At 38.9% G+C, this 27,163-nt stretch overlaps 1 protein-coding gene across 1 annotated transcript in view; it reads right to left on the minus strand.

The window, feature by feature from the left end:
- Nucleotides 1–18,567: 18,567 nt before the first annotated feature.
- The window catches only part of LOC137856433 (interleukin-5 receptor subunit alpha-like), a 32,050-nt gene continuing 23,454 nt past the window's right edge, over nt 18,568–27,163 (minus strand). Inside the window, exons 10-12 of the mRNA XM_068681821.1 lie at nt 24,313–24,400; nt 22,433–22,523; nt 18,568–19,900 (exon numbers count right to left, since the gene is read on the minus strand). Of these exons, the coding sequence (XP_068537922.1) occupies nt 19,781–19,900; nt 22,433–22,523; nt 24,313–24,400 (299 nt within the window). The 3' untranslated portion in view covers nt 18,568–19,780. The remainder of the gene's footprint in view (nt 19,901–22,432; nt 22,524–24,312; nt 24,401–27,163) is intronic.

Consider the following 27,163-nt stretch of genomic DNA (forward strand, 5'->3'; position numbering starts at 1 on the left):
ACATTTAATGATACTCCCTCGCACTGACCAAATTTCTGCCCACCATAAGGCTGGCTAAAGATGCTTCTGCTCCCTCAGGCCCCAATTTACCTGTGTTTCTGAAAAACTATGAGAAAGTAAAATTTCATACAGCAGTGGTTTTGTTACTGTTATTTGTGCCCCAAGTAACACTGCAGATTTAAAGCAAGTCTTGGGGGAAAAACTGCTCATGTATGGAGGACAGTTAAGGAAATTTATTTAATCACTCTGTAGCTGATGTTCCTGCAGTCAAGGGGTAGGAGATACATTTCTAGTCTCTGGAGGTCTAGCAAATCTTTGCCCTCAGGGAAGAAGGTTCTGCATCTGAGAATGCAGTTCATGTACTTTACCTTTTGCTATATGAACTTTTAACAACAAAATATTCTTGTGCCTTTTTAGACTGAAGAATCCCTTTATTGTCCTTAGAAAGGACAATAGGACAATTATGCAAAAATTATCTAAAAGAGAACTGTGTGATCAAAGAAGCTTGATAGCTTATGTCACAATGTCTAGGTACAGTTTGACCCTTTGTCTACTATTTTTTTGTTTGTTTGTTTGTTCCACAAATACCAGCTCACAGAATTACAACATGATTGAGCTGGCAGGGTCCTTTTGAAGCCACCTGGTCCAACTCCTTGCTCAAGCAGGGCCACCCAGAGCAGTCTGCCTAGGACTATCTCCAGGCAGCTTTTGAATATCTCCAAAGAGACAGAGACCCCACAGCCTCTCTGGACAATCCACCACCTGAACAGCACGGAAGTGCTTCCTGGTGTTCAAGGGAACCTCCTGTGTTCCAGTTTGTGCCTATTGCTTCTTGTCCTGGAAATGGGCACTACTGAAGAGAGCCTGGCTCCATCGTTTTTGCATCCCCCCTGAGCCTCCTCCAGGCTGAAGATTTCCAGCTCTCTCAGCCTTTCTTCATAGGATAGGTGCTTCAGTCCTTTCAGGATCTTGGTGGCCCTACTTTATACTCTTTCCAGTATGTCTAGGACTCTCTTGTACTGGGGAGCTGAGAACTGGATGCATTACTCCAGGTGCAGCCTCACCAGAGTTGAGTAGAGCAGAAAGACTACCTCTCTTGGCTGACTGCTGATACTTTAGCTAATACAGCCAAGAGTACTGTTAACATTCTTATTGGCAAGGGCACATTGCTGGCTCATGCTCAACCTGGTGTCCACCAGGACTCCTAGGTCCATTTCTGCAAAGCTGCTTTTCAGGTGGGTGGTCTCCAGCATGTACTAATTCCTGGGGTTGTTTCTTCACAGGTGCAGGACTCTGCATTTCTCCTTGCTCAACTTAATGAGATTCCTGTCAGCCCACCTCTCCAGCCTGTTGCAGTCCCTTTGGATGGCAGCATGGCCCTCTGGTGAATATGATAGTCCCCACAGTTTCATGTCATTTGAGAATTTACTGAGGGGTTACTCTACGCCATCATGCAGATCACTAATGAAGATGTTAAACAAGATGGGGCCCAGTTCTGACCCCTGGGGTACTCCACTTATTACTGCACTCCAAGTAGACTTTGCTCTGATGACCATTATCCTTCGGGCCTGGCTATTCAACCACTTTTTGATCCATGGCACTGTCTGCTCATCCAGTCCATACCCCAACAGCTTCTCTGTGATGATCTTATGGGGGACAGTGTTAAAGGCCTTACTGAAGTCCAGATAAAGAAAATCTATTACTCTCTCCTTATCCACCAGGTCATCTTGAATGTAATCACACAGCATATGTGGGACAACTGGAGGATCAGGCCCAGTCAACATGGGTTCATGAAAGGCAAGTCCTGCCTGACCAACCTAATCTCCTTCTATGACTGGGTGACCCTCCTAGTACATGAGGGAAAGGCTGTTGATGTAGTCTACCTAGACATCAGCAAAGTCTTTGACACAGTCTCCCACAACATTCTCCTGAAGAAGCTGGCAGCCCATGGCTTGGGCAGATACACTGGGCAGATATGCTGGGTTAAAAACTGGTTGGATGGCTGGGCCCAGAGAGTGGTGGTGAATGGAGTGAAATCCAGCTGGCGACTGGTCATGAGTGGTGTACCCCAGGGTTCAGTGTTGGGGCCCATCCTCTTTAATATCTTTATTGATGATTTGGTTGAGGGAATTGAGTGCCCTTTCAGTAAGTTTGCAAGCAGCACCAAGGTGGGGGGAAGTGTTGATATGCTGGAGGGTGGGAAGGCTCTGCAGAGCAACTTGGACTTGATGGGTCAATGGGCAGAGGCCAATGGGATGAGGTTACAGGCTAAGTGCCACGTCCTGCTCTTTGGTCACAAAAACTCCATGCAGCACTACAGGCTTGGGGCAGAGTGGCTGGAAAGCTGTGCAGAGGAAAAGAATCTGGGGGTGTTGGTCAGCACTCACCTGAACATGAGCCAGCAGTGTGCTCAGGTGGCCAAGAAGATAAATGGCATCCTGGCTTCTATTGTGAGTAGTGTAGCCAGCAGGACCAGGAAGGTGATCGTCCCCATGTAGTCAGCTCTGGTGAGGCCGCACCTTGAATACTGTGTTCAGGTTTGTGCCCCTCACTACAAGAAGGACATCGAGGCCCTGGAGCATGTCCAGAGAAGGGATATAAAGCTGGTGAAGGGTCTGAAACACATGTGCTATGAGGAGTAGCTGAGGGAATGGGGGTTGTTTAGTATGGAGAAGAGGAGGCTCAGGAGAGATATTATTGCTCTCTACAGCTGCCTGAAAGGAAGGTGTGAAGAGCTGGGGTTTGGCCTCTTCTCACACGTAACTAGGTTACGTGTGAGAAGAGGCCAAAGGAGCTGGCGGACGTCATCGCGGAACCTCTCTCAATTATTTTTCAACGATCCTGGGAGTCTGGAGAGGTCCCGGTAGACTGGAAGCTGGCAAATGTTGTGCCGATTTTCAAGAAGGGTCAGAAAGAAGACCCTAGCAATTACAGGCCTGTCAGTCTCACATCAGTGCCTGGTAAAATCATGGAGAAGATGGTTCTCGAACGTATTGAGGCGCACCTGGGGGACAATGCAGTCATTGGTCCCAGCCAGCATGGGTTTGTGAAGGGCAGGTCCTGCCTAACTAACCTGATTTCCTTTTATGATAAGATCACCCGTATGGTGGACCAAGGGAAACCAGCTGATGTGATTTTTTTGGACTTCAGCAAGGCTTTTGACACGGTTTCCCATAGGATCCTACTGGACAAAATGTCCAGCATACAGCTAAATAAAAACATCATACGATGGGTGAGCAATTGGCTAACGGGCAGGGCCCAAAGGGTTATGGTGAATGGGGCTGCGTCAGGCTGGCGGGCGGTCACCAGTGGGGTCCCTCAAGGCTCCATTTTAGGGCCGGTACTTTTCAATATTTTTATAAACGATCTGGATGTAGGAATAGAAGGCATTTTGAGCAAGTTTGCTGATGACACCAAACTTGGAGGAGTTGTGGACTCGAATGAGGGTGGAAAGGCCTTGCAGAGGGATCTGGATAGGTTGGAGAGCTGGGCGATCGCCAACCGCATGAAGTTCAATAAGAGCAAGTGCCGGGTCCTGCACCTGGGACGGGGAAACCCTGGCTGCACGTACAGACTGGGCGATGAGACGCTGGAGAGCAGCCTAGAAGAGAGGGATCTGGGGGTCGTGGTAGACAACAAGTTGAATATGAGCCGGCAGTGTGCCCTGGCAGCCAGGAGGGCCAACCGTGTCCTGGGGTGCATCAAGCACGGCATCGCTAGTAGGTCAAGGGAGGTGATTGTCCCGCTCTACTCTGCGCTGGTGCGGCCTCACCTCGAGTACTGTGTGCAGTTCTGGGCACCACAGTATAAAAAGGACATGAAACTGTTGGAGAGTGTCCAGAGGAGGGCTACGAAGATGGTGAAAGGCCTGGAGGGGAAGACGTACGAGGAACGGCTGAGGGCACTGGGCCTGTTCAGCCTGGAGAAGAGGAGGCTGAGGGGAGACCTCATCGCAGTCTACAACTTCCTCGTAAGGGGGTGTCGAGAGGCAGGAGACCTTTTCTCCATTAACACCAGCGACAGGACCCGCGGGAACGGAGTTAAGCTGAGGCAGGGGAAGTTTAGGCTGGACATCAGGAAGGGGTTCTTCACAGAGAGAGTGGTTGCACACTGGAACAGGCTTCCCAGGGAAGTGGTCACTGCACCGAGCCTGACTGAATTTAAGAAGAGATTGGACTGTGCACTTAGTCACATGGTCTGAACTTTTGGGTAGACCTGTGCGGTGTCAAGAGTTGGACTTGATGATCCTTAAGGGTCCCTTCCAACTCAGGATATTCTATGATTCTATGAACTAGTGATAGGACTAGAGGGAACAGCCTCAAGTTGTTCCACGGGAGGTTTAGGGTGGAAATTAGGACACAATTTTTCTCAGAAAGAGTGGTCAGGCATTAGAATGGGCTGCCCAGGGAGGTGGTGGCATCACTGTCCCTGGGGGTGTTTAAGGAAAGGTTTGACATGGTGCTTAGGGACACAGTTTAGTGGGTGATATTGGTGGTAGGGGGATAGCTGGACCAGATGATCTTAAAGGTCTTTTCCAACCTTAATGATTCTATGATTCTATGATTCTGTAATGTTTCCTTTAGGCATTTCCTTGCTAATCTGCAGGTGCTGGACCACTCCCTACCATGTAACCTCATGCCCTTTGTTCAGCAGCCCTGTGTGTCATTCCTTCACAGGGCTGCTGGTTACCCGCTCTCTGCCCTCTCTTTTCTAGTTAAAGGCCTCCATATTAGGTCAGCCATCCTATCATTAAATATATCTTTTCCCCACTTAGTGAGGTGCATCCCATTTCTCCTAAAGAGATGCTGATCCTCAAACAGGATCCCAAGGTGACAGAACATAAAACTCTGATGATTACACCAGTTCTGCTGCCATTTTTTGACCTGAAGTTAATTCTGGTTTGGGGGGGAATCTTCACCCAGGATATCTTCTTCCTTTGTTACCATATGATCCAGCCGCAATCATTACTGTCTGCTGAAATGATCTTTCAGTACAAAACTAATTGGAAGATAGGTATGTATATATAATATACTTAAATATTAAAAAATCTGTTCAAAAAATGAATGGGGGGGGGGGGGCAGCCAAAGAGTCTGTCTCTTGCACCAGCAACAGCTTGGTCTTTTTCTTGACAGTCCCCATTTTGTTTTCCCCTCCTTTATTTATTTATTTTTTTTAAGAAAAAAGCAGGAAATTGGGGCCCTTCTCAGAATTGCAGTAAATGTAATTGAATTTCTAATGTTTTCAAACAAACAAACCATAGAAAAGTTAAGGATGGAGAAATATAAGCAATGTTTTCTAAAATGTCATTGTACAGGCAAACATATGTTTTGAGTTAAGTTAAGCTCATTTCTGGTAACAGTATTAACTTTGTGATGGCCATGACCAGCAGGCATTTGGGGAATGGAGGGTGGCAGCTTTTATCAAATTAGATCTAAAAGGGAAGAACGTGTATTTGGGGTCTTTTTTTTTTTTTCTTAGTTTTCTTTAGAAAACAATCTGGAAAGGGCAAATAAAGGCTGGGAAGGCTGATGGAAAAATCATATTGCTTTTGGGCTGGAAAGGAGGACTCTGCATTTGTTAAACAAACATCTTTTCAAGATGTCCTTTTCTCTTTATTACAGTTTAAAATACTCTTATGTATTAACTACTCTTATGGAAAATCATGCAGAAAAATTATATCTGCTTTCCCTGAAAATGTTCTCCTTTAATTTGTTGTTTGGGTATGACAGAGCCTGAGTGCATAAGAACGTAAGCAGAGTACTTTTCATGATGCAGTAATATATCAAAGCTATTTATATTACAAACTTTTTTTTTTTTTTCCCTGAAATCATTCAGCTTCAGCTTCAACTTCAGCAGTCAATGGATAATTACAGCAAAATAAGGTTTGAGCCAAATCTTTGCCCAGCTTCAGTTACAACCTTACACTAGAAAGTGATTCAGTGATATACAGTAGTCACAAAATCTAGTCTTGGAGAATCTAAGTAAAAAGTGCACATACTCACATTAGTATGTGACAATTACATTTGCATTTCTGATGAAAAGTCACGACTTTGCTTCTGAAGGGAGAAAAAAATACCTTTAAATGATTAAGAAGCAATAAACCAAAGCTTCCCAACTCCACTGCTCCCACTGTGCACTGCTTCACTCCCAGACAAATCCATTTATGTCACTGTAACTGCAGGGCTCTCATAGCAGAAACCTTCTTGGTTCACTTAGATGGCAAACTGGGAAAGCATCACTCTCAGGTAAGAGGTGGCCAGCCTGAATGCTCAGCACCTTTTAACACATACCTTGATTCGCAGTTCTGCTTGAGCATAAAATGCTGTAAGAGAATGACCTGATCTTGTCTTGTTTTCCCTTGCTACCTCAAGTGCACACCTGCAAAGTGAAAGTTTACAGCCTTTTTCCCCATCTATCAGTTACCAGCCATGAAAATGTGAAATAACAGATTTTACTCTCTCCTTCACTCAGGGATAAGCCCACCTCATGCTGTTAGAACTAAAGGCTGGCATCTGTGCCAGCAGAGCCAGCCCAGGCTGCAGCCAGTCCCTGGCATCCCTCTCGCCATGGAAAGAAAATTAAGCATCAATGAGGCTCACATTCTGGCCCAATGCCACACTGAAATGCAAGCTTTGATTAGGATGAATACATCCCGTGGGGATGACAAACTGGACAAATGATAAAAGGGACTAGCTGCTGAAGTCAATGCCACATTAAAAAACACAAACAAAGTTTAGTGACACCTAACACAGAGTACCAAGAAGGGAAAAAAAAAAAAAAAAAAAAAAAAAAAGATCAAGATAGGACTTTTTTTCCTTTTCCTCTTATCTCCAATTCATTATCTCTTTCATCAAGCAACAATGCAGAGATAGCAGAGCAAGTTAAACTGAGCAAGTTTAATTTTTTATTTTTTTACTTTTTTGAAGAAAAATGATTCTCTCTGCCCCAAGTCCATGTTCAGGCAGCTAATTTGGGCAATTATTTTTCTTTGCAGTAAGGGAGAAGAGGAAGAAGGCAGAGAAGTGAGCCAAAACGTGAAATATGCCCACCAGCTTTAGGTGAGAGACTTTTGCTTGTCATGTGTCCTCATACAGAGATGGGATCCTCTGTAGCAATGCTGTGCTTGCACCTGTGGCCTGGTCATTACAGTCCATCCAGAATGGCCATTAGAAAGGGCCTGCAGAAGGTCGTAAGCCCCAGTCCTTCAGTACTCAGGAAACCAGCCTGGAGGACACCACGCCAAGGATGATGTCCTTGATGCAGGTGGGGAGGGTAGCAAGTACCACTGACACAACCACACCTCCAGCTGTGGGTCACACAAGGGCCAAGGGAGAGCTGTAAGAAGGGAACCATCACAGTGAATAACCTCCCCTTTTCTGGCTGTCTGTAGCTCAGAGCTCACCCCTGAGCTCAGAGGTGTGCTTAATAGTTCTTTTTGAATCAACAGTTATTTTATTTATTTATTTATTTTATTTAAAATCACCTTTTGCAGCCATACTGACCTTCATCATCCATAGTACTCCTTGGCAAAGATTTTTACAACTTAGCAATGTATGTTGTTGGAAGAGGTGTATCTGACTTGTTAAGTTTACATCCTACTTCCCCTTAGCTATCTCTGTTCCAGGCAGAAGGATCCTAGTCTACCTCGTTCATTCTCAGATGCAAGCTATTTCGCACCTTCCACCATTGTTCTCTCTCTCTTCCTACATTTTTTATATTCTTTTTAGTTGAGACAACCATAACTGCGTGATTTTTTTGAACCACTGATGCACCCTGATTTTTTATAATATTATATTTTCTGGTTTGCTCTTTATTACATTCCTATTAATTCCAAACATTCTTAAAAACAGTCAAAAAGTAGGTGAAAAGTATACCCACACCCTATACAGGAAAAAACTAGATAGACCATCATTCTGTCTTAACAGGATGTTTATGATATGATTCAACAGATCAAGTTGCAGCTTTATATCAAGTATCATCTAACTTTGACAAAAATATGGAACAAAACAAAAACAAAACCTCAGCCAGCCAACCCCAGCTAGCTAAACAAAAACTATTTTTTTAGTTTTTTAGTTTTTTCTCTGATGTGATGTTTGCAATATTGAAATAACATTTGTCTCAGGAACATCAAATTTGTTATGAAATACGTCCTGCTTGCACAATTATACTTCCTCTTCAAGCCAAGGAAGATATACCTTCATCCTGAGTTGATACTCTGGTGGTGTCTTCCTCTCCCTCTTTGTATAGATGATGTTGGACTCCAAAATCAGACGCTGCCTTGCTGTGCTGAGCAGCCAGGCTTTGTGCAGTAATTTCGCATATTTCTCACAGTTTCAGTGAAATAAATAAATAATCCATGTACTATGTACTCAGTGAGAATTTTGTTATTAATTTCAGTTGGAGAAAGATTGGTGTGCCCACATAAAGTTTACGTGATAGTTTGACTTGCATTCACCACAAGTGCAAGAATTGTATTTCAATGACTGAGAGAGCCGAATACATCTTTAGTATGTGTGTAACCACAATAATGGGTTGCATGCTTTGGAAATCAGATAATTAATAAACCCATACTATTTACAAGGAGCTCAGTGTTTATCTCACTTTGTTTCTTTGACAAATAGTGTCATGCTTTTACATGCATTATAAAAGTTTTTTTTCACACAGCCCTTTAACTCAGCTTCACATAATAGAAGACCTTCTTTTGCAGAGACAAAAAAAGTTTCAGCTTTTTAAGTCTTTGAGTTCTTTTCTGCCCTATTGATCATAAAAATATAATTTATTTTTCAAAATTATTATTAAGTGCGAACAATACCGATAAACTCATTTGCTGAAGATTTCTAATATTTCTGAGACTTAAGAAGTATTGATTTAATTAAGGTCAATAAGTTTGTTTAACCTCATTACAGGTCTGATCTTATACATAATATATTAGCATTTTGATAATTTAATTTTTCAGAATATTAATGTCTTCAAGAAATTTAAGCCTGATTTATTAGGAAAATAAGGCTTGATTGATTAATCTGTGTGTATATGGAGGTGTGTCTATCAGTCACCTCTTTTTTCTTTTAATTCTGTTAGCAAGCTTTAGCCAGACTTTGACCAAAGGTAAAAGACAGTTAAATATCCAGTGTTCACAAACATTGAAGAAGTTTTCATTAAGGCAGAGGGCAAAGCCTTTGTCAAGCCAATTCATTCAACCTTCAGAGCCATCAAAGAATCCCCATAGGCAAATGATGTAGAGCGCTATTATTACAGTGCTCGTTCATTTTTCTCTAGCATAAAAACACCAAATTTAACTTCACATGACTAGTTTGGAACAAAAGGTCCACATGATAATTTGGAAGGATATAATTTTTTGCTTCTGGCTATATCTCACAGAATCAATCAGTTTAATATCATGTTAGCTCCTATTCTGAGATAGTAGTCATGACACCAGGTCAACCTTAGATTTCACACAGACAAATCCAAAATTCATCCCACTTTTCTGAGTTAGCTTTAGAAGGAATCATAAATGTATATTTCAAGCAATCTGGAAGACATTTTGATAACATTGATCAGTCTTGTGTCTTCTCAAAAGAATTATGAAAACGATGGAAGTTTCAAACTAGCAGGTCTTTATATGTCCAAGACAAGGCACATTCCAATGACAGGTCTGAGGAAGCATGACACCTTGAGAGACATTTTCTTATTCATCACTACACTACTTTTCACAGTCTTTCAAATTTTCAACTTTTAACTATGTTTTCCATCTTTGATATTGATAATGTCTTTCCCTTACTTCATTCCAACTAACTTAATGTCTTGAGCTAGAGCTCTTGTGGTAAGACCGTGATCCCTCTACAGTCAAAGGAGAAAAGTAAATGCAAACAGACATCCTCAGGTAAAATGAACCTGGTTTTGAAGGTGTTTGTCTTTCTCCATGGGCTGCGGAGTCTTTCTGGTTTTCTAACAAAGGCACCTCATTTAAATGGTATGAATTTGGGCACAGGCATTTCCATATTGCTCCACACAAGTCAGCCTTTGTCTTGGTAAGAGGCTAGCCATACAAGTATGTTTAAATTTTATTGGTTTGAGCGCCTGTCAGCCATCATGATGATGTGCAAGTGCAAAACTACCATGAAGAAAAGGAAACAAGAAAGGATGGCCAAGTGATCACAGCATGAAGACAGGTACAAAGATGAGGAACTAATTCACAGCTGTTTCTTCACCAAGGGGGAAAAAAAAAAAAAAAAAAAAAAGTACTAAAGCACTGATGTGAGATCAAACAAAGTAAATAATATAAAAAAGACCCAAATGCGGTGATCTTCTGGAGATCAAAGGGATTGGTTTCCAGTCCTCTTGCCTTTTGCAGTGACCTATGCTCAGGCAAGATGAGTGTGGAGTAGGTGTAAATACAACTGCTCTCATGGGGTAGTCCTGCACATGGCTATATTCTGCCTCACAAAGTACAGAGCAGTGAAAAATTAAACTCTGTTATTTAGCCTGAAAGCTGTTACCTGCCGCCTCGGATGACATATCCTAGGAGTTCTTTCATCCTGTGTGCTGACTTTTGGAGAGAGAACTGTGCTAATCCAACCTGTGTTACCATAGGATTACGTAGTCAAAATCATCATAAATCCAGGACTCTGGTACCTCATACACTAGCTGAAAAAAATGTCTATTTCACAGTCAGACTCTGATAAAATATGTTTCTCCTCAAAGTCTCACAACTGAGATGCAGTAATTTTAAATATATAGTTTTAATATATCTATAAATGTGTAGAGATCAGAATTGTAGAATACATTTCTTCATGCACTCTGGAGTAGGTTTCCATTCAAGATACACAGTGGTATTGTCTTAAACTAATTGAGTGTTCAAAATTATAAATATAAATGATTAAAAACAAACAAACAAAAAAAACAAAAAAACCTCCACAGTTATAAACACAGATTTAAGACATTGGCTAGATGCCACAGAGGATGCATATGCCCTGACATCCAGTAAGGCTGTGAACATTTTAGACAGATCCATGACACAACCTGAACAGAAAGCTGGGTGTCCAAGTCACATAGCAGAGAGGCAGCAGGATCCCACCCCACATATCCATTCTGGGAACTCAATGAGAACATAGTAGTTTGGGTCCTGAGGCAGAACATCTGCCTGTAGTCACATGGCAGTGCTTAAGTAAACAGCTCCCCTTGTATATCATGCATGGAGACAGTTTGAGTATCTTTGAATCACTTTTGGTACCAGGACACTAAAAGCCAGATCCACAAAACTAAAGACCCACAGAGCTGAGCTGCCTGAGGGGCCTGACTCAAGAAGTCCAAGGACATTTGTTGCAGTGGTTCACCACCAGTCAACTGCACTGCCTCTCCACTGGAGGTCTGGCAAAAGAAGCAAACTTTAAACTCTATTGTCAATGCGGACATTTTGCTGAAACAGCCCTCAGTAGTCAAAATCATAGTTGATGTAGCTTGGCTGCAGGCCTAAGTCTCTGTATGCCATTGCAGCTCTGTGCAGAGCAGCCTCCAAAGATCAGAAAAAGAGGGGCCCATAAGTTCTCCAAATTAAGTTGTATGACCTTTTGCCATTGTCCTAACTTAGCTAGCAGAAAATACAGAAGAGAAGAGTGCTTCTTGAGCTCCAGTTTTTCATCTTAGCTGATGAGAGTCCTTTCTTTTGAAACATGAGTTTCTGCAAGTACTCCAGAAGCTGGAGTAAAATGAACAGTTTACCAGAAGAATTAGTCATCTGTAGCTTTAGACAACAGTTTAACAAGGATTTCACAGAGACAATATGAATTCTCACCACTGTGTATGCAAGAGTCTTTCTACAAAATGTTTTTCTCCACATTCCTTGTCTCTAGGATCTTTCTGTCTGCTAAACAGCCCTGTGGGATAACTGCTGCAACTGGCTTTGGCATTACTGCAGTTATTATTTAATGTCTACTTTATTGTTAATGTTCTCTTTAAAAATGTTTGCTACCAAAGATGAATGTGCTATGGCTTAAGAATTTGCTGTTGTGAGGTGACTGACTGACATCTAGTGTTTAAAGTCTATTCAAGTTTAAGAAAAGGAAAAAAATAAAATAAAAAAGTGTGTAGAAAAACAATGGAAACAAAAGAAAGAGCTCCCAGTCATTTGAAAATACCACCCCATCAACAGTGCTTCAGGTTGAGGGCTGAGATGTCCTAGAAAAGCAGCATTAAAGAGATAACAGGATATACTGTGTTACCTAATCAGGCTTGATAATCACCGTGTTTTTAACTTAATCTTCTGAACTGTACTGCCTCTACCTCAGACCTTTCTGTGCCATTAAGACTAACCTGTAGTTCTAGAGCTGGTAGAGAAGTAACCTGTCACTCTCCTGTGAGGTAGCCTTAGCACCTCTGTGACCAGGAGGTTCCAGGGCATCGTGAAGTCCAACACTGTCCCAGTTCCCACTGCCGGGAAAGCAGTTCCTCACCATATTTAGTAAAATTCTGTGTCCTAGCAATATGGCAGGAGAAGAGCAACATACGTTTCCCAAGCAGGTTATCTCGAAACCTCTTGATTTTAAATTGCCAAGATTAACAACTGCTCACCAGGCTCAGAAGAGCCTTTCCCTTTAACACACAGTCTACTACCTAAAGGAATCCAAAATACATGCTACATATGGGACAGGTATTCTAGTATTTTATTCTTTATTAGTTTTCATAAAGAAATAAATTGAGAAATGTAAAAATGCCAATAATTTACAGTTTTTATATAACTCTGAATTCCTCATATATACTTCAGAAACTCTTCAGTCAAGTAGGACAGCTTTACAATGCATCAAAGCCGACTACATTCACAATATAATGAATACATGTTACTGTAAATTCTCCGCAGACTGTTAAAAGTGGGTAAATTTTGCTTGTATCCTCATCTTTCTATTTTTGCCAGATGTTGGAATTGTTCTTGATATATACACCATGTTTTTCTTTTTATTAAATGTCCAAAAGGGATTAGAGATAAAGCCTTCCCATTCAATATATTTTAAATTAAATATTTTGTGAACACTCTATGGTTCAAGAAGCTACTGAAATGATGTAAGTGGATAAATGCCCTCTTCATACTATCACTGGAACTCCAGGTTTAATAAAGTTTCCCCACATTAACACAGTAAAGATGAACTGGGTGACTTTTAGAAGTATTTTCAAAGTTCCCTCTGGTTATCTGGGTGTTTTTGTGTTTAGATGTTAGATGAACAGAATGAATTGCTGTTCACTTGAACACAGAGGTCATACAGTTGTTTTTGATATTGGTAACGAACATATTAGTCATTCAGTAAACACATACCTCAGCAGTTTCTCCAGCTGCTCTATAAATATGGTCATAATGGATCAGTCCTAAGGCTGACCAGTGGCCCATTTTGGCTCTGATAGTGGCAGTAGCAGGTGGTAGGGAAGAATGTAAGAGGTCAGTTGTACTGTGTCTTGCATGGAGAACCACGTGAAACAGAAGAGTTTTCTTTGCATCTAGCAGGTCTTTAATTGATATTTTTTCATGGTATGGACCAAGTTCCTTTTGAACCCATATACATTTTCAACATCCTGTGGCAAGCAGTCCTATAGCTTAAAATGCAGATAAAGATTTCCCCACATAGCGGCCTCTTGAACAAAATCAAGGATGAAAAGATTATCAGATAGCTAGCATGATCTAGAATATTTACATAATCACCATATTTCTCATTTTCCATACCGTTAAAAATAAATAAATAAATACATACATACATAAAATAAAAATAAAAATAAAATAATAATAATAATAATAATAATAATAATAATAATAATAATAATAATAATTAATAATAATAATAATAATAAACAGAAGCCCAAACAAGTCCAAATATGATTATTTTTCATTTATATAAATGTGAAGTGGTAGCTTGCTAGACCCAGACTAATCTTTGCAAAACAGTAATAACATAAAAATATTGTTGAGTGAACTGAAATACTAATTCTTTCATTCTTTCCCTCAGCTTCCATCTCTTCTTTCCTTCTTCATTAAAGTTTTGTTTTGCTTATTCATTATAAATGCTTTTTTTCTTTTTTTTTTCTTTTTTTTTTTTTTTTATGTTCATGACTTGGATTTACAGCAGCTAGATAAGTATCACTGTGTTTTTAGAAGATTTTACAGAACTGGAGGGTGGTAATAAGAAGTCTGAGTAAAGCCATGATAGTTTAGACACAAATGTTCACTGGTTCTCTGTGTTTGTATCACTCCAGATAATCTGAACTAAAGACCAAAAAAGTATTATCAAATGATTTGTCCAAAGCCCAATGGTTGGAGTTTGTCACTGATTGCCTGACAGATGCCAGAAGAACTAGAGGCATGGATACAGGGTTTATAAACAATTTACACTCAAAACTCTGTTTTTCACCTGGCTTTTTCCAAGGAGATTAACAAAAAGATGTTGACGTGACTAGAATCATAGAATCATAGAATCATTAAGGTTGGAAAAGACCTCCAAGATCATCTGGTCCAACCATCACCCCACCACCAAAGTCACCCACTAAACCATGTCCCTAAGCGCCAGGTTCAACCTTTCTTTAAACACCCCAAGGGATAGTGACTCCACCACCTCCCTGGGCAACCCATTCCAATGCTTGACTGGTCTTTCTGAGAAGAAATGTGTCCTAGTTTCCAACTTGAACCTCCCTTGGTGCAACTTGAGACCATTCCCTCTAGTACTAGCCCTATCACTAGTTACCTGTGGCTGACCCCCAGCTCCCCACAACTTCCTTTCAGGCAGTTGTAGAGAGCAATAATATCTCCCCTGAGCCTCCCCTTCTCCAGACTAAACAACCCCCCGTTCCCTCAGCTGCTCCTCATAGGACTTGTGTTCCAGGCCCCTCATCAGCTTTATAGCCCTTCTCTGGACATGCTCCAGGGCCTTGATGTCCCTCTTGTAGTGAGGGGCCCAATACACAGTACTCAAGGTGTGGCCTCACCAGAGCTGAATACAGGGGGACAATATTCTGATAAGATGCAGAGATACAACACAGTGCAACCCAGTGCTGCACCAGGCACCAAAGCATTTTTATCTTCTCAACATCATTTTTATCTTTAGAATCATTTACATTGTAGGTGCCATCTGGTTCCTTTTGATATAAGCAGATTAAGCTGTACCAGTAAGTTAGCACTGGCAATTCAAATGCCAGCAAGATAACATATAGAGTAGTAACTGACAAATAGAGGCAGTATGCTAAGAATACAGCATGCACTGTATACTTGGCTCCGATAAAATTGAAAAAATACAGAAACATTCTCTTGACCATGTTCCTTCCATATGCATAAGTACACGCACATCACACTCACAAACTTTAACTAATTGATACATTTCACTTTGGTGAAACCTGTAAGAGGGTACACTTGTATGTAAGTGTACTTTGTGTCCTCCAGTCTCTCCACCTCATAATGAAAGAATGAAAATGTGGACTCAACATTTGACCTAAATACTGAAGGCCAGGCTTGTCCGCCCTTCTTGATCAAGGCTGTTTCTGACCTAAACTACTGTTGCTGGTATAATAATCTGGTTTGAAATATGATTGTGACTTCTTTAAGTGACAGAAAGACACACAAAGTTTAAGCTATACCTGACAAGCTGCTCTTTGGCCAAAGTATCTCCTTTTGCCAGATCAGGGATATTCAGAAAATAATAGGTCGAAAAAAGTATGTTTTGCCAGTGTACGCATCTAATCTGAGTCTGGCCATTTGGGATTTGTTGAGAAAGAGACAGTCATCTCTAGAGGGAGGATTCATCCTGTCTTGGACATCTGTTTAAGATTGGAATTAAGTGCTCCCTGGAGGTCTTCTCTCAGTATCTCAGGTCCTCAGCCAGATATGTTTGATTAAATGCTTAAATTTGAAGAAGCTAAAAATAAGGGAAATATATTCTGTCCATAATAAAGACCAGGTCTTCAAGGTAGAGAGGGAGGTGTATGAATTGAATTATATTAGTGCAAATAAAGCAGAAGACCTGCCCTGAGTTAAACAGATAAAGCAGAAGACCTACTGTGAGTTAAAACAGTTTGAAAACCACAAATATTTCTCATTAAAAGTAGGTTGTGTGTACTGTAGGTGGCAGTAATAGACAACCTGGTCAGCCTTCATGCAGAGTCCTAGGTATCAGGGTTGTTTTGCTTATTCCTTTTATCCTCTTGTAACTATCTTTTTTAAAACAGAGGGAAAGAGCTATTGTGACTTCAGAAGCTATGGTAAGGTAAACCTAGTATCATAGAATTATAGAATGGTCTGGGTTGGGAAGGACCTTAAAGACCATCTGATTCCAACTCCCCTGCCTTGGGCAGGGACACCTCAAGGTTGCTCAAAACTCCATCCAACCTTGCCTTGAACACTTCCACAGCTTCCTAGGCAACCTGTTCCAGGACCTCACCACCCTAAGAGTAAAGAATTTCTTCCTAATATTTAATCTAAATCGCCCCTCTTTTAGTTTGAAGCCATTACCCCTTGACCTATTAATAAAGTCTCTGACAAAAAATACCCACCCTGGCTTTCCTGTAGGCCCCCTTTGTGTACTGGAAGGCCATTGTAAGGTCTCCCCAGAGCCTTCTCTTTTTCAGGCTGAACAACCCCAGCTCCCTCCGCTTGTCTTCATAGGAGAGGTACTCCAGCCACTTGATCATCTTTGGAGCCCTCCTCTGGGCTCATTCTGATACCTCCACATCCTTCTTTTGCTGGGTGCCCCAGAGCTGAATGAAGTACTTCAGGTGGGGTCTTATAAGAGCAGGGCAGAGGGGAAGAATCACCTCCCTTGACCTGCCAGCCACATGTCTTTTGATGGAGTGCAGGATATGATTGGCCTTCAGGGCTGCAAGAGCACATTGCCAGCTCACAACAAGCTTCTTGTCAACCATATCTACATAATCAACTAATGTTTAGGAAGGGACGTAAATGTGTAGTAATACTTTTAGCTCTAAATCCTTATGTGCTATATGTATATGGCGGAAGTACACACTTGGAGTTGAAAGCATGATAATAGCTACTTGTGCTAGGGTGTTATGAATCAGACAGTAAAAGAAAAAAAAAAAAAAAGTGATTGAGATTCCAGTACCCTATGCATATACAAAGTGCAGAGAAATAAATCTCTCTCTGTTCAATATATTGTTCAGTGACTCATCAGGTTGTGCCACATGAATACCAGAAGATGCAGTGTTGTGAAGGTAACCACTTCATTCACTGGAGCAAACCAGGCAAGATGAGTGAGATTTTTTAAATACTTAAATGTTCATCGCCAAACTAAAGATTGTACAGTTTTGATTTCAGATAATTATATTTCATTGTGTAAGTATTGCAAATTAATCCATGGTTGGATTAATAGGTCTGGGTTAGGTTTAGAATTATGTTCTTGTTTTAAGGAATTCTTATGTTTCTTTGTAGATGCATTGGTCAAATGTTTCCCATAAAGATCTAGATACTGATTTTGTTATTATTTTTCATTTCAAAATTTGCACTTTAGGATACCATGTAACTAATATTATAATTTTTGTATTTTATGTGGTCTGTCTCTGGAATTTGCCGTGTGTATGTGGGTAAACTGTGTGTATCAACCAAAACTGAGGTCTCTTGTAAGCAAAGCAATTTTGATTTAAAAGAATTATTCTATTTTTGGATAAAGTTACTTTAATCTAGAAGTTCTCTATTTTACTTTAAATAATTGCACTGGTTTTGGTCTTCAAGCACTGCAAACCAAAACTATATAAAATGTGTGTATATAAAATTTATTTTAAGGAACAATGTAATACTCACTATATGAAATCTGGATTCCAGATGTGTTCAGCTAATGTGTGGTACTTCTCCACCTCACTCAGCAAACATATGTTCTGATTCTTTCATTATACCAGTTCTATATCCTCACCAAAAAAGGAATTTGTAAATTCACAATACTTGTTTCCTAAATGACTTCTGTAATGACTTTTAGCTGAAGTAGTAATTCTTCCTGTCCTTTTTGTGGAAATGGGTCTGGACCATGACTGATGGGCTGAAGTGCCTTGTCTATGCACAGAGAAGGTGTCTGACCATCCAGGAGAAAAATAAGTATGCTGATTGCTGTTTTTCCCTTTGCACTCAAGTCAGAGAAGGAGTTGTCATTACAGGAGCAGACATTACTGAAACCTGATTCAGTACCTCCTATCTACCATTCATCTTCTCCCTGCTGATTTGCCTACTAACATTTACCAGGGGAAGAGCATTGATGTTCATAGGTAAGGTGACCCTTACCTTCTGTGAAAAACAAAACACAAAAAAGGAAAACAAGCAAAAACACGACACTGTGTCAAGAAAGGTAATACTACTTAGTAAAGTTTTGTTTGTTTGTTTGTTTTTTCCCCTGAATTTATGAACTTGTTCTTATGGCAAAAACAGTCAATGAAAATATTTTCATTGCTCATGTTTTTCTAGCTTGGGCTCTTGAGATCCTCCTTGGAAAGAAAGGAGAAAGAGTGCAGTCTTCTCGTCTTCTCTACTGTAATGAAAGAGGCATCTTGATGGAAAAAAAAAAAAAGAAAAAAAAAAAAAAAGCATATTCATCATATTCATTTGAATCAATACTATATCAATACTATGATATGCTATCTAATTTAGAATCTAATTTAGAGTCACAGAATCATAGAATATCCTGAGTTGGAAGGGACCCATAAGGATCATTGAGTCCAACACTTTAGTTACTAAATGTTTCAAAAAATTTCACAAAATTTTTGTATTTTTCCCTACAGTATTACAAAAGTTGTTATATCAAGTGAAATTAAATATTGCCTTCAACCAAAATTGCTTTGAACATGAAGAAATTTTACCAGAAAAGAAAACAAGGATTTTTCATGTTGCTTCCTAGCCCTCCAGAAAATTAAGTTCATCATTAACTTAAGTCAATACACTTCCTTGTATTGCCCTCCTACAGAAAAAGTCTACAGAAATATGTCTACCTTGCAAGATCAAGGCCCTATATCCCTTCTTTTGTAGTCAAACAAACACTGTCTTAGCTATCAGTTCAAAGAGTCTGCCTCAGTTATGTACCTCAAAATGAATTTTCATGGATACTGCTTCATGGAATTAGAACAATTTCTTCAAAAATAGGGAAAAATAAATAGCAATAGTTAGACAGTTCTGAACTTGTAATTCTCTGAGTTATATTTATTCAAACAGTTATAATACATCAACAATATTGTTTTCTTTACCTTGTCAAAGATTTTCTGCTTTTGTTAACTACAAAGGATTAAGTCCATCACATTTAAAAACCTTATGTCATCTCACATGACTGTTTCTAGTTAATGTCTACTCGTACAATGTAGTACCTCAGAAAATTATTTTTGGAACTTTAAAGAACCCTTGTGAGCTTCTGCTGCTGTTTCCAGAAATGTTTGTTGTTTCCATCATTTCTTATATCTGCAATCAGACATTGAATAGTTGGCATGGAATTTGTATGAAGAACCAGTCCAAAGGCAGTAGTTTATTGGACATTATTTGGAAACTATTGCAGCATTATAGGAGAGAAATTCTGATTCTGTCTTGACCCAAGTGGACTCCAATATTCAATCATACTGTTTCAGCTGCTGTAATTTTACTGGGCTGAAGATCAGTAGTAGTTAGAGATAAACTACAAGGCAGTGTTTTTTGAGCTCATTTTAAGAGTTGCACAATGTAATAGACTATTTGTGTCAGACAAACTCCAATATCAGCCTTTCTTAGGTCAGTCAGAATATCATCCAGCTAACAGAAAGTTAACTCTTGCATGTTAATAAAGAAGGTATATCACTCCTACAGGTCTTCTAATTCAAAATCCTTCAAATGTCCCTTTTGGTGAATGTTGTCTCCATTCTCTTCTAGTATTCCCAGAACAACCTCTGAATGCATTTCCATTTGCATTGAAATTTGTTTCTGTTGGATAAAAAAAAAATTTGTTATGCACAACATCTGCATTGAATGGTACTACAAATTCTGCTTGAATTTTATTACAAGCTATTTGATTTATCTGCGGTTAGTACAGATTACTTCGTCTGTTATGATAACTGAATTACAGAGATCTCTCCCTGTAATAGGTGATCATAAGCAAATTTGCTTCACCGTTCTGAGCCTTTATTTTGTTGCTTGTTGCCTTGAAGTATGATATAACTGTATACCTAGAGTTAATGTCAAAGTCACACTCTAGCTTTCAGTGGTTGTATTTACGTGTTGGTAAAACAGATTATCTCAGCACCATTCTTTGCAATCTTCTTTACTCTTACATTATGTCCAAAGCCAATGTCACTGCTATTTCAGGTGTCAGCACTATCTGAGGTACTGATCTGTTCCATATGTTTTATTCAATTTCTCTTTCCTAGACGTGCCATCAACACACAGCTCAGCCACTTGTAGTAATCATCTAGACAACAATTACATAGATATGCTGAGGTCTTCCTGTCAAAAGTGTGTGTGGTGTTTTGTAATAGTTTGAGGACAGAGATGTCTTCTTTCTCATTTAGTAATATTTGATATATTTTTTGTGGTGGTCATTATTTGTTCTATTTTTTGTTTTATATAGTGAATACAAAAGATGTCTGAAGAGTGGTGCATGCAGTTCAATGTTTGGGGGAGATACAGAATATACGTTTGATGATAATTTTGTCTTTATATTCTGGTAGTCCATATGTGATAATCACAAGGGGTATTTTTAGTCAATTTGTACACCATTGCTCGTGAAAAGTGTGCCAAAGGATTTTTGCATAGAAGAAGTAGCAAATATGACACCTTTAGATCAAATTCAATAAAATAATTTTGGCCATAAATATCATAGAAATGACTTTGAATCTTGAGAATGAAAGACTTGGCTTGAGTACAGTTGTGGAGCTCTCTTGGGCTTCTCTTTTCTGAGAGTATAAAGTAGAGGAGCACAGATTGCTCTTGGGAGCCAGGCTGAGGCTTGTGAAATGAACTCCAGGTGTAAGTTTAAAACACATGCCATCAGTCTTGTCATTTCTGATCATTAGGCATATAGACAACAATTTATTTATAAGTTTGCCTTCGAGAGAGGAGGTTAGTGGAAGGGAGGGTACAGGAGGGGAGGGGAGGGGACAGGACGGGAGGGGAGGGGACTCACTTCCCTTGTCTTACAATCTAGTTGTGATTCATGAATTTAGATGGTCCACAATTTCTATCAGGGTTTGTAGTTATGCTTGTATATTTACATTTAAGTTAATGAATTAATTAATTAATTAAAAACAACAACAACAACGAAGCATTGAAAGGCACACTTTTTTTTTTTTCCCCTGGAAGGAGAGAAGGTGGCATAGAAGCTTACATTAGCAATTGTCAGTTACATTCTTGAATGCACTAATAGAAAACTTCAAGGTACTGTACAGCAATAGAGTTGAATAGGACAGAGTAAAATGAATGAAACAAATTAAATCAAAAAAAAAAAAAAAAAGGCACTGAAACAAATGTTTTGAATACACAGAATGGAGAAATTCCTCATAACAGTTTTCTATTTCAATGGTATGTTCCCAAAACACACTAAGGCACACCTTTCCATCATGTGTTGCAGAAGAACCAGGTAAGAGACAATCTTACTGTGCTTCCTATAGCACAGTTCACTGTGTAGCTTCACCACAATTATAGAGATCTAGACTACTGTCTGACTAAAGCATTTTTCCTCTAACTCACACAATCACAGGCAGTAATAAAAAGACTTGAGTGTGCCAGCCAAGGAGCTGCATTAATTACAGTCACACAAATATTGGAAATACTTATTTTCTGTTTTGTCCAGTTGACTGAAAATTTTTAATCTCCTGTGAGATAAGCTAGCAACTGAACTTCCATTAGCATATCATCTTTTCCAGAGTAAATATCTCTGGACATGATTTATCTTGGAGCAGGTGTACTCTTGAGGTAGTATATACTGCATGCATTGCTAAGCTTCCTCTTACTTGCTGTACGTATACGCTTATTATGAAATAGCCAATGATTTACACTTCACCACAAAACTCTTTCCTTTGATAACTTGCCCACATGCTTATACATGTAATACCCCAGAACTGCCTATTCTGCAGGGAGTCGTAGTGATTGCTGCTTAAAACATTGGTCCATTGAGTGTGGTTATGCTGAAGCCCTCTCTGAGGCACACTTGAATTAATATTCTCTTGAGGACTTTCTCCATCGTTTGTATGGAAATCATTGTCCTGTAACCTGCACAAGCACTCTGTGTTTGTTTGTTTGTTTGTTTGTTTGTTGTTTTTTGTTTTTTTTTTGTGTGTGTGTGTGTTTTTTGTTTGTTTGGTTGGTTTGGTTTTGCTTCATTACAAGAACTCTGCATACCGTTTTCCCAGTATTTCTTAATAATGACCTGCTGTTCCAAATGCAATGCTGTGCCACTCTGATTGCAAGTAATATCATGCGTGTCAGTGTAGTAAGAGAAAAAGTACAGATACACTCTACCTGGTGGTGAGTCTCATCTGCAGCTAACCAAGTTATGATATTATCTGTAGGATGTGGAACAGGCATGGTTATAACTTCCAGGCATCTATACCTACAAGAGAGTAATACAGACATGCAACTCTAAAATGTCACAAATAATACTTTGCAATAGGTGCACCTGCAATGGACACTGGATAACAATTTAACTGAGTAAGAAACTTAAACACAGAGAGGAGATAACCAGTCAAGTGGAGCATGGTCTGTGACCCACATGAAATAAATTATTAATCTAAGGAACACATCTAAATTGAGGTGGTTAGGAACTGCCTAATATCTTTCAGAGATTCTGAATTCTTTACACTGACTAGAAAGTGAACTTGAGTACTTTGGGGGAGATTGTTTCCATAGGTATCAAAAAATTATTAATGATTTAGACATTTAAATTAAAGAGACATTAACCATTTCTAAAGCTATACTACATTTTGTTTGTTTGTTTCATTACTGACATTTTCCTCAGCATTTTTCCAGCTTTTCCTCTGCCTCACTGTAGCTATAGCTTTAAAAGGACTTTATAGATATACACACACGTTTGACTTCCAAGAAAAGCAAGAGCTTATGGTATACTACTATGACAAGTACAAAAAAATACTCCTATTTTAATAATTTAAAATATTACCTGTAAAATATTATAATCAAAGAAAGAAACATAAGGGACAGGGACAGGCATTACATCAGAGATGTCTTTTAACTCATTTGAAGTCTAGCACAATTCAACTTGAGTGTGAGTGGTGTTTGCATAGAGTTCATGAACACATTTTGTGCCATCACAAAGGATTATCTGTTGGTTTTCAATGCTATGTAAATTTATCACAGAAGAAATCTACCAGCTGAATTACTCTTGAGACCAGAAGCAATCCTCATTATTTGACCAGAATATTTTTTTATGTTTAGATGCAGATGGCTCTCAATTACATGTTTTACTTGCACAAGGGGAAACATTCGATATTGTATTTTAATGTTAAGTCTTTCATAGCCATAGTTTCTTGAGTTTTTGTTTATTAAAAGAAAGTAGAAGGTATGGTAACCTCTTTTATCCTAATCAGCATTTAATCAGCAGTTATTTTAGTAATTAATTAATTATTTTACTTTTAACACTGGTTCCATTTAAATATTACATGTTACAAATACTAAGGTATCTTGAGTTATCTTACTATCCTGAACCTTTTTTTTTTTTTTTTCCTCCGAAAGCCTTCTCTGTTATGCCAATAGGAACAATGTGTAACTGAAAAGTAGTGGTGTCAAGTCAGTTGTCTGCATTTATTAGTGATGGGTAGAGGGCCACTAAAGGTACAGCAATGAAAATTCCTTCTGTCAGAATGACTTTCACTTTTTTTTTTTTTTTTTTTTTTTGTAATCTGTTCAGTTTAGAGGAAAAGAATGTTGTAGGCAATACCCATAAATTATGAAATGAACTTGGGCAACACGGGAAATGCAATTCGTCTTTGGTGTGATTAGTGCTGGTGGCCTGAAAGCAGAACCCACAAGACCATGGGGCAAAATCACAGTGAGAGACAGAAGTCAGACTAAGGTGGAAAAATGTCATCTATGGTGGCAGAGATATGGCTAAGATCTGGGTGTGAGACTGGAGCTCCAGGGACTGTGGTGGGATCTGTGAGATACTGCTCAGTAGTAGATGTAGTCTTACATCTAGCACACCTTTGTTAAAACAACAGCTGGTAATGCACAATTATCTGTTTCTTGTAAACAATAATTCATCTGAGAAGACTGGTGTTTGACTTTAATCCATTGAGTATGGTTTGCTGACCCTTACCTTCATCTCTCTTTTTCCCTGACCTCTCTCATACCAACAGTTTATATTACCTTCCAGAAATGTATATTACCTTCTACACGTACATATCAGCAAACCTCCAAGGAAAATTAGAAGGCAAAGCAATGTGAGGCTTAGCAGCATGATGTCCACTGTCTTTCCTTAGAAAGAAGAAAGATAATGTTAATAATGTGTGAAAGGCTATTTCATAAATGAATGAATTATATATTAATGACTCATAAATATTGCACCATTCCTGAACTGCTAAAGATTTAAACAAATATTTCACCAAGCTTTTTAGATGGAACAAGGGCTTCTGCATTCAGCATTGTTTTTTTCTCCTCCTTTTAGCCCTCAGCTTTTGCTGTTGTCTCAATCCCCATGTTACTCTGCATAAATGGACTCCATCCCTTCCTTTCCCTGGATTTCTCTCACGCTGTGCATGGCTTGTCCTTTCACTGCATGTTTCAATTGAGCCCTGATTTCTCTGGATATCAGGCTCCATTTTTTCATCTGTCATTGACACTCCTGCTGCCCCAGCTGCTCCTGGATTCCTGCTGTTGCCACCTCCCATCTCCACACACCATAAGACTCATGCTGCTGCCTCCTCACCCCTTCACAGCTGTAACTGGTTTAAGGTAAAATGAAAATAAAAGCTTTTTGTCAAACAAAATATTCTCTCTGACTCAAGAAGCAACATTTGTTCTTCATTATACTTACCTTTTTAAACCGTGTTAGGCAAAGTCCTAAAGAAATACAAGTAAACATTTTGAAATACATATTTATACTGTTCAGAAAATATTGTGTTTTTTTGTTTTTGTTTTTGTTTTTTTTTACCTTGCATTCACTCCTCTAAAATACCCCAAATACCAAAATACAAAAGTCTTTGATAGACTTAAAAATGCTTTTTTTTTGGCAAATTTTATTTTTGTTTGATACCTAGCTTTAGAACCATGACTATTTTGGATTCCTTTGAACTAAGTACTTTGAAGAAAAACATGTAGGAACAGTTCTTAAAATGTTAGTGGTCCTAGGCCAGTTAAACAATGGTTTTAGGACCAATCTAGATCAAATTCAAAGAACAAAAGATTTGAATAAAAGTTCCTGGTTTGAATCCACCTGCAGTTAAAACCAAGGAAATGAATTTCCACAAATTTGATGTAAAACCATGAAAAAGCTCTCAAACCTCTGTACAGAACTAAGTATAAGAACAACCTTTATGTTCTACTAAAATACTAACCTATTCTTTATTCATTTTAAGCTGAAGACAAGAGTTTTCCCCTTGTCTTTTGAGCGCTCAGAAAATAAGTTTGGAACACTTTCTGGTCTGTGTAACATTAATTCTTTATTTTGAGGTGATTGTTCTGCAACATTTTGTTGCTAACCCTGTATCACGTACACACTCAAGAGAAGAGGAAGCAGTGGTCTTTATACAAACCAAACCACAAAGAGGTTCGGTCTTCTTGCTTTCTTAACTCATACATTTTGAAAAGGTGAAAGAAAAAGAAGCACTTATTCTTTGAGATAGACCTTTTAAAGTTTTGTTGTTGTTGTTATTTTTTTTTTATCGATTGATTGATTCTGTTTTGCTATTTTGTTTTTTGTCTTTTTTTTTTTCAAATGCAAATGTATAAATTTAGTCACATACAACAGTGGCTTGGCCTGCAAAATTCAGAACACCTCTGAATTACTATTAACTTCAAAGTGATCTATGAATGCTCAGAAGCTCTAAAAATTAGACCAATTATTTCAAGTTTCTATATATGAATAAAGCTGATCAAACATTTCTCTTTCAGCAGAAAGTTTCTATACTGAACAGTTCAGTTTAAATAGTTCTATTTTTCAAGGGCATATGCTAATTTTGATGGAAAATGAATGTGTTTCCCATGAGAAAACTAACTAATTCTTTTCATGTCAAACGAACATTTTAGAACAAATATTTTAGTTATGTCTTGAATTATGTTATTTCATTTTGATGTTTCAGCTTTTTTAAGTAGAGGATGAAATGCCTCTTAAAAATGCATTCTTAAAGAAATGTAACATAACTTCCAGATGAAACATCAGAATGTCATGTGGAAGTAAACAAAAAGCAGGTCAGTCCACATTGCTTCAAAACTTTCAGCAGAAAAAATGACACATTCCAAAATAAAATACTGAATGGACGTTTTTCCTTTCAAGTTACTACATGGGAAGTCTCAATATTTTAAAAATATCTGTGTCTGTGAAATTAAGTATGTGTCTTCCATGAAATTACCACAAATTATATTAATAAAAACATTTTTTTTTAATATAAATAAATAAAATCTAGGCAGCATTAAAATGCACTACATAAAGTCTACTTATTATATGTATTCCCAATTAAAAGCAGCCAAAATCATCTCAACAGAATACAAAATAAAATGGACAGAAAACTCTTTCTAGGTATCAAAATAGATGCTTAAAGAAGTTTGCCTGAGCATGCAATCCTTCAGTGTAATATATTCCATAGATTTGTTTTACAAAAGCCACTAATCCTCTCTGAATACAGGAAGGAAGAAGGAAATAGGCATATTACATGAACTTGTGCATATGTGCAGTATGCGCCAGAGGTAAATCAACTTGCTGCACTGAACACATGGAGATATGACATATTATACGCAATTGCAGTCTTGTCTTCCACAAACTTTTCTGAAGGAAAGGAAACAAGCTGTGGTTGTTAAGCTCCAGCAACAGCTGTAGAGGAAGTTGGGAAACCAGCGGTGTTGAAAAGTCAGACAGCTGCAGCTGCTGAAAGAAAGGTTTGGTAGGCTGGAATCAGGGTGGATAACTGCTCAACTCCATTTCCTTTTTCTAGTGAGGGGATGGCAGAGAATGAGTAAACCTACATTTCCCTACTAGGAACAGCCCTTCTAATTTCACCTCCCTCCACTGTCTGACTATCAGCC

This window comes from Anas acuta, chromosome 1, assembly GCF_963932015.1.
Source record: "Anas acuta chromosome 1, bAnaAcu1.1, whole genome shotgun sequence".
Taxonomy (NCBI): Eukaryota; Metazoa; Chordata; class Aves; order Anseriformes; family Anatidae; genus Anas; species Anas acuta.